The following is an 8388-nucleotide window of genomic DNA, read 5'->3' on the forward strand; positions in this document are numbered from 1 at the left end:
GCGGGAGCCGCCGCCGTTGTTTTCCGCTTCAGGAGGAGGAAAGTCCGAGGGCGGGGGGCGGGGGGGGCTGTCGGCCTCCTGCTGCCTTGGAACACGAGTGGGGGAGAAGTGCGGCTGGTTCCCAAAGCTGCGGCTGGCTGAGCGGGGGATAGCGAGCACCCCGCGAGCACCCAGCGTAATTTGTGCCTGATTTAACTTAATTGCGCCAATTGACAAGCAGTTTCGGTGTCAAAAATAAAAAAGGGAATTCTCAGAAGGCGAACAAGCCTGCTATTGTGCAAGCAAACTGCGGATGACACGGAGCAGTTGAAGAGCTTACTCACTTTTTTGTGAGCCCATTGTCCTGCGGAGAGGCTGCAGCGGGGCTGGGTTTGGGTCACCTTCCCCCTCCGCAGCCGCCTCGGGCCGCGCAGTCCGGGTTCCGCATCGCTGGGCTACAAGGTTTGGTTCTGAGGGCACCGAAACACCTTTTTCTGGGTGTAAATTAGCCATCAGCCATAAAACAATCATAACGCCTCTTCTGTTCCAACACTCATACTGTTTAACTTGCAGAATTTAGGCGAAGTGAGTGGTCTGCTGTTAATTTCTTTCCTGAATCAAGCTTTTTGTCATCGGAACTGACCGTCTTTTCCATTTAGAATAGGAAAAGTTGGAAATCAGAAACGAGTCGTTGGTGTACTGCTGGGCTCGTGGCAGAAAAAAATACTGGATGTGTCCAACAGTTTTGCAGGTGAGTTTGCGTGACCTACCCTTGTTCAAACCTACTGAATTATTTAATAGATGATTGGCGGTTGGGTTTTTTTAAGCCACCTTGCCAGAGCACAGACTGTGCCCTCCATGTACAAATCAGCCTACATCTGACAAAAAAAATGCTACCCACTGTCAAAAACGCACCTATTTCAGGCAGGCTTGGGCTGCACCTTCCCTGTAACATCGTGCAGTGTGGAACGTTTTGGGAGCAGTATAAACCTCCTTTAAAATGCTGGTGTATATTTTGCTGCATTGGACTCGCTGACCTCTGCTGAGCCATCAGCGTCTCAACATGTCACCCAGACATCGCAGCTCTCTGCTGACGTAGCTGTTACCTACTTGTGTAAAGATTTCATACCTATTTCAGCGTTGCTTCGTTTCCTCAGATTTTGTCCAGTTAAATACTAGTTCTTAAGTATGTTGTTAATAGTGTTCAAATAGTTTCCTCTAAATGCTTACATGTGATAGTAAAAGTACTTCTTGAATACATGACTTTTGCTGACCCTGCTGTGTTAGTTAGATCATTTCCTTCCCAGGGGGGCTACTCTGTGACAAAGCAAAATTATCTCAGTTTATACATGGAGTTTCACAGTTTAAGTTGTTCTCCCAAGTGTGGACTTCTTTTTTTTTTTCCCAAATTTTGGAAGAACTTTTTTTCCCGCTTGATTTGAAAACAGTTTTTTAAAAGGCTTGAGACCAGTCTTTGTTCCTGTATGCTTGTATACATGCTAACTGATAACTAGTCCTTTACTCAAGGGTAAATAGTCCTTACTTAAAGTGACTCGTGGTGCTCTAGTAGCCTATAAAAGTGCTGATGACGTGTTCTACACTGAAAACTATTTTTTGCTGTTGATCAACAAGCTATGAAGTCTGCTGGGATACTGTTTATCATCTCAAATGTCTGTGCACGCTGTTGAGTCACTTTTGTATGTGGGAGGGTTTCTCTCTGATGCTGGATGCTGTCTGCTGAGGAAAACCCTCAGAATGCCTTGCCTCTCATCCCTGCCTTCCAAACTGTTAGTGATGATGAGCAGCCTCTACCTGAGAGCCCAGACCGGTGCAGCAGGTCAGCGTGTGCAGCCTGGTGTTGCAGAAGCTCATTAAAATCCACTCCCCTTTAGCAGCCAAAGTGTTTCTATAAACATTGTCATTCTGGAAGCTGGATTCTTAAATATTGGTATTTGGTTTTGTTCCCAGTACCTTTTGATGAGGATGACAAGGATGATACCGTGTGGTTTCTAGACCATGACTACCTGGAGAACATGTATGGAATGTTTAAGAAGGTCAACGGTAAGTGGAGCTCTCCTGCAGTCAGCGATAGGCTTGTAGAAACTTTCAAGACTCTGGGGAAGTGAGTTCATAAAGAGAGTTAATGGCTTGTATGAGAAACCGCTCTGTGCTAGTTCCTTCCATGGCTTCATTTTCACTGATGGTTTTCCATGGGTTAATTTATGCAAGTCGTTTGTGTTCTTAACACATTAATTTATACCTCGTTGGTTTTCCCAAGTCTCCTGACAGCTTTGCATCTTCAGAACAATTCACATTTCAAAAATGCCATTATTTCTGAAGAATTTCAAAGCTTTCTCACCTGTGACCCATTCTATACAAATGTGCCCTGAAATTAGTTTTTTATGAATGGAAGCATTACAGACTCGCATTTTGTAAGTAATGATTCTAATTGCTCTTCACCCCTTTTTTACAAGTGTCTTTGCTGCGCAGCTTGAGACTTCAGAGCCAAATGTTCAGTCATAACTTCAGTTCCTATGAATTTTCCCCACCCTGGGACCAGTTGTCATTCTCACGATACAGTTTGCATTTCTAGAGTTCTTGCATCTCTAGATGTCAGAGTTTCAAGCTGTCACATCCTGCTATCTGAAAAATTAATAAATGATACAAAATAGTCCAGTTTAGTTAAGAACCTAGGTGTAAAGTCACATATGTGAGTAGTCAGCTACGATAAGTACCATCAGTGCACTGTCCCCAGCCATGTCACTGTCTTGCCTACTGTAATTGATCTCCCCCTACTTTATGCTCGTCTTCTACATGCATCAGATTTTCACCCTTGATTTGCTAATTTAATCTCTGCCTAAATCTTTCTGCTGTTGTCTTACCATACGATTCTGATTTAGAATCCTTTCTGGTTTTGCTCAGCTAGAGAAAGAATAGTTGGTTGGTACCACACAGGCCCTAAACTGCACAAGAACGACATCGCCATCAATGAACTGATGAAAAGATACTGTCCTAACTCTGTAAGTGCAGTACTTGTTTTGGTTTGGGTTTTTTTTTCCCCCCTTTCTCTTCCTAAATGGGGGATCTGGGAACCCTTGGCCCCCGCCTTTGTTACTGGTGATGCAGCATGTTAGAGACCTGGCGGCTGTAAAGTGATCGAGGGACTCAGGTCAGAGCCTCGAAGCACCCTTAGATGTCTTTTTTTTCAGAGCCTGAAGTTAACACCTCTGAGCAGCCAGCGTGCCATCGCTGTGGAGTAAAATGCTCACTTAGAGATTTTTTCCTACTCTTTGAATGAAACCTGCTTTTTCTGAAATGTTTGTTTTTTCAATGAGGTGTTGGTGATTATTGATGTGAAGCCAAAGGACCTGGGGCTGCCCACAGAAGCTTATATTTCGGTTGAAGAAGTTCATGATGTGAGTATTTTACGATGTCTCTCTGCCTTTTCCTAGGAAGAGGGTTTCTGTTAAAAGACGGCCGTTAGGATTGCCTTGTTCTCTGAAGGACGCACGTCCCATGGCACGGAGTTGCCTTTTAGATACGGGATGTTGCGCTGGCTAGTGAGGGCTTGTGACTTCCAGCCAAAATAAGCTGAACCCAGAAGTTAAATCCCAGTTGTAACGTAAGCATCCGTCACTAAAGCTTTCCTCCACCAGTGCTCTGGGAAGAAAAGCTGTGTGTACTGCTCCAGCTGTCTGTATGATTTAGGGGCTTCTTACCTGTTTCTGTCATGTCTGTGGCTGTGAAGAAAATCAGAGATAGGAGCACTTTTAAGATGTCACTTTTACACGTCAGCCTGCTGGCAGAGGTGTTCTGAGTAATTACATGCTTATTCTTTTGTGCACCTGCCAGTGTGGAGTAGGCAGGTGGGGCCAGAGCAACACTTACTAATCACTTGCAGCACCGTGCAGACAAACAATGTCAGTAAGTCAGCTTTAGCTTTTCGTTTGGTGGAGTTAAATTATATTCTGGATGTATATAAAAAAGTGCCTTTGCCTTTCTGAGATCCTCACTACAGAGAAAAAAATCTGCTCCCAGTATTGTAGATCTTGTATCTGCAGGATTTGTTCTTCGTTTTGTGAATTCACAATAGTCCCAGTGGTGCTTTCCATTCACAGCCGTGTACTGGTCCTGGTAGTGGTTTTGAAAACACAGGGGTGAAACTTGTGCTCAGAAATTCAGCCTGTGAACCTCGTAAACATCTTCTTTAACATCTAGTGCATAAATTACAATTTTAATGAGATTGCTCCATGTTAGTATTTTTTTCTGAAACTGCCTCTCTGCTTCCAACTCAGAGCAAATACCAGGATGACAAAAGGTATCCCAAAATGTAATAAGGTGTCCCAGGAAAGAAAGAAAGGATTGAGATATTTAGTGAGACTTTCCATTCTACCCATCAGTACGCAGACCAGCAAAATACATTGAGTATTACACAGAGCAAAAGAGAGAGAAAATTGCTAGCAACTAGGGGCTTGTGACAGCTGGTAACTCTAATTAAATCAAGAAAAATCCAACTAGAGCCTTTCCTCTTGGATTTCTTGGGGACTGTCTGTATATAACTACTTTGCTTGTTTCATGAATACAGTTTCTCATACTCTAGAAGGCATCGTGATTCACTCACACACTATGTGCTTCAGTGCCCCCCAACTCTTGTTTTGCCATAATTTTCCCCACTGCCCTTTCCTGATGCTGGGCAGAGGTGTTGGTTGACACTGTGCCATGCCCTGTGCCCCGTGTCCCGGCCGGCTGGCGCACAGCTCTGTGCCCACCGCCAGCCCCACACTGACCGTGTCCCCTGTGCCCCCCAAGGACGGGACTCCCACCTCCAAGACGTTCGAGCACGTGACTAGCGAGATCGGAGCCGAGGAGGCAGAGGAAGTGGGTGTTGAGCACTTGCTACGGTGAGTGTCTTTAAGACGAGAGGCTCTTACCAGCCGCGCGTAGCAGCGGGCAGGAGCCACCTGGCAGGTTCCTGGGGGAGGTGCGGTCCTCGGTCAGCCCGCGCAGGGAGCGAGGGGAGCATCCTCCTGTAGCTCTCGCTCGGCGGAGTCGCTGCTGGTGAGAGCGTGAGTGCCCGCTGCTGAGGGGAGGGGAACTGCGCGTGCTCCTGTCGGCGCTGCGGAGCCTCGCGGCGCGGGATGGGAGGGGGCAGTAGCTTTCACCCTGCACAAACCACAGTGCCCTTCACCGGTTGGAAATCCTGGCCTTTATTTCTCCCTGTCCCTCTAACTGGCGTTACAGATACTATACGCAGCCGCACCCCACAGGATACAGCAGTGATCTATTTTAGGTACACTTTGTAGTGTCTGTCGGTTTGTTCTCATGCCTTGACGTGAAGCGTTCCTTGCCGTTGTACCTCAGCTGTGCTTCAAAGGGCTTTTCTAGGCTGGAAAGATGGTGGGGGTGAATATGCTGATGAGAATGTCAGGGAATGTTCTAATGCCGAGTCTGTTGCGGGTGTTTCAGAGACATCAAGGACACGACGGTGGGCACTCTGTCCCAGCGGATCACAAATCAGGTCCATGGCTTGAAGGGACTGAACTCCAAGCTTCTGGACATCAGGAGCTACCTTGAGAAAGTAGCCATGGGCAAACTCCCCATCAACCACCAGATCATCTACCACCTGCAGGACGTCTTCAACCTGCTCCCGGATGTCAACCTGCAGGAGTTTGTCAAGGCCTTTTATCTGAAGACCAATGACCAGATGGTGGTAGTTTATCTGGCTTCTCTTATCCGCTCCGTGGTTGCCCTGCACAACCTCATTAACAACAAGATTGCCAACAGGGATGCAGAGAAGAAAGAAGGACAGGAAAAAGAAGAAAGTAAAAAGGAGAGAAAAGATGAGAAGGAGAAAGACAAGGAGAAGAGCGATGTCAAGAAAGAGGAGAAAAAGGAGAAAAAGTAAAATGTGTAGTTTTTTAATTTGTAAATTAAAAATCTTGTAAACTAAATCACTTCAATGCTGGGCTCTTCTGTGGAGAGGGTCAGTGCTCTGCTTTCCTCTGCTCCCCGCACGTGCCTGGGGGGACCTCGCCGCAGCCTGGCAGTTTGGGTCTCGGCGCTGGGCAGGGAAGAGGTAAAGGCCGGGGGGGGGATGATGTTGGGTTTTTTAGCACAGCCTCTTCCTTCCCCCAGTGTGCCTTCAAGGACTTCCAGGCCAACAGCTGAGGCCATGGCCCATGTGCTGGGTTAGCCTGGCACCCCGTCTCCCTGCTGTTGGCACTGGCATCAGTTCGGGTTTGAGCTGAGGAGGTGCTGAGGTCCCCCAGCACCCCAGGGGACAGGCAAGGAGCCCCTTGGCTGCTGCTGGGTCTCTTCCAGCTGTCCTTTTGTAGGGCCAATACAATTTATTATTTTGCTATCCTTTCTAGCTGGCCAGTGATAGACTGGGGTTGGCTGTTTTGTTACCTGCCACTTAAAAAAAACCCAAAAAAAGATAAAAACTCTATTCCTGGCTCCTGTGATGTGGAAGCAGAGGGGTGGGATGGGCTCCTGCTCCAGGGAGGAGGAGAGGTTTTGTGTGATGCTACTGCCCTGCGAAGGACATCCCCCAGCCCATCAGACACCACGTCATCCCCACGTGCCCATGTATTTGCACTTTTCAGGACTAATTCATCACAATGAGCCAATGTCACTCAGCACAGGCGTGAGGATCTCTGACCTGGCTCCCGTTCGCACAGGCCGGTGGCACCTTGGTGCCTCTCGGGGTGGCGCAGAGGGCAGGAGGCTGCTCTTGCAGCTCCCACAGCTCGGTGCCAGCAAAGGACCCGGCTTTGCCGTGGGCCTGGGGAGGGCCCTGGGCTGTCAGCTCCCTTCTCCAGACATCCCTGGTGGGGCTGCAGCCTGCTGTCCTGTCCCCTGCCAGGGTCGGGGGCACAAGGTGCCACCGAGGCACCTGCCACCTCCTACAGCCCTGGGGCTCCAGGTAGCCCCAGGCAAACCAGAGTGGATCATTTCTGGGGTGGGGCTGGGCAGGGACTGGGCCACACTTGGCAAGGATCCCCCCCAGAGCATGACACACGTACTATTAATAAAAAAAAAAAAACAACTCAAAAAAGCACAAAAGAATGAACCAACCAAGGCAGCTGCTGCATAGCAAGGTGATGGCAAAATCACGGGCTGCAGGCTGGCCAGGTGATCTGAACAGCAGGTTTTAGTCAACCTGTGTTGGATTTTTATTTTTTTTTTTTACTAAACTCCCCTCAGCCTCTAGCCAGCAGTCATGTGCACCCCACCATGTGCCACCAGCGCCACGGCGGGTGTCACAGCCAGCAGCGCCAGCTCCAGTAAAGCGTCCTGAGCCGGCTGTAGCCGGGTGGGATGCCAGGCAGGAACCCCGCGCCCAGCCTGACCCTGCTGAGGAGCTGCCCGGGTTGTCCCCCTCCCATGTGATGCTGCGACCAGGGACACGCACACAGCGGCAGCTGCTTATCGTTTATTGCACGAGACGTCGGCGTCGCTGAGGCAGGATGGTGCAGTACAAAACTACCTGGTTACCGGTCAAAAGCTCCTGCAGCGTCTTGCGTCCGCAGACCTTTATGTACAGCTCCGTACGCCAACGCCCGCATGGGTCCGGCTCCCCGGGCGCCGCGGGGAGGGGGCAGCAGCAGCGGTGGCATCCAGACGAGGGGCAGGGGCCTGGTCCTGCCCTCGCCTGCAGCCCTGGGGGCTCCTGCCCCCAGCCCAGCCAGCGCCAGAGGGAACGCGGGGAGTTTGGGCCAAACCCCTGAACCCAGCAAAGGCCAGACGGGCCCCCAGTGTGCCCAGAGCCCCCGCGGCTGCTGCGGAGCACCAGCTCCAAGCAACAAACTGCTCAGCTATGAAATACAACAGCACGGGGGCCACGCGCTTGCAAATCAAAACACGCAACGGACAGAGTCAGCCAGGCCCCGGGTCTGGCGTGGGAAGGGGCTGTCCCGGTCCTCGTGCGGTGCAGCGGCCCCAGCACCATCGCTTGGGGGTTCCGGTACCTTTGCTGGGTGCAGGATAGGGCCCAAATGGCACCTGAGAGTCAGTTCGAGAGCCATTTCAGTTCCCCTCCTCACCCGCCTGGATTAAAACGCCACGAAAAGGCAGAAAACACGATGGGGAAAATTAGCCTGTGCCAAAACCAGATCTCATTTAGCTGTGTCTGCGAGGGGGGAGCGGCAGCCTCGGCGCACCAGAGCTTCGCCCCATCCCCTCTGTGCCAGCCCGCGCCCCTCACGAGCTGAGCCGAGCCAAGCTTTTGTGTCCAGCCCCCCGCCACACCTCTAATTTGCTTGGGGAGGGAAACGTGGGCCCGTTTCCCCCAGGGCTGCAATAGTGCGGATATCGCACGGGAACAAGAGCAACAGCATCCGCAGCTGCCTGCGCACCATCGCGGGGAGGGCTCGGCGCGTGCCGGCGGGCAGGACCGCGCGGCCTGCA

At 50.4% G+C, this 8388-nt stretch overlaps 2 protein-coding genes across 2 annotated transcripts in view; one reads left to right on the plus strand and one right to left on the minus strand.

The window, feature by feature from the left end:
- Positions 1 to 624: 624 nt before the first annotated feature.
- On the plus strand, positions 625 to 5930 carry PSMD7 (proteasome 26S subunit, non-ATPase 7; the record flags this gene model as incomplete). Its single annotated transcript, XM_026857108.1, has 6 exons — positions 625 to 730; positions 1948 to 2040; positions 2902 to 2999; positions 3315 to 3395; positions 4789 to 4880; positions 5446 to 5930. Coding segments are annotated over 6 exons (909 nt in total), but the record flags the coding sequence as incomplete, so codon positions are not given.
- Positions 5931 to 7398: 1468 nt separating this feature from the next.
- Positions 7399 to 8388, minus strand: part of WWP2 (WW domain containing E3 ubiquitin protein ligase 2) — a 37174-nt gene continuing 36184 nt past the window's right edge. The window contains 1 exon segment of the mRNA XM_026857014.1: positions 7399 to 8383. The gene's annotated coding sequence lies outside the window, so the exon portion shown is untranslated.

Source organism: Athene cunicularia (genome assembly GCF_003259725.1).
Source record: "Athene cunicularia isolate RWA chromosome 11 unlocalized genomic scaffold, athCun1 chr11_part2, whole genome shotgun sequence".
Taxonomy (NCBI): domain Eukaryota; kingdom Metazoa; phylum Chordata; class Aves; order Strigiformes; family Strigidae; genus Athene; species Athene cunicularia.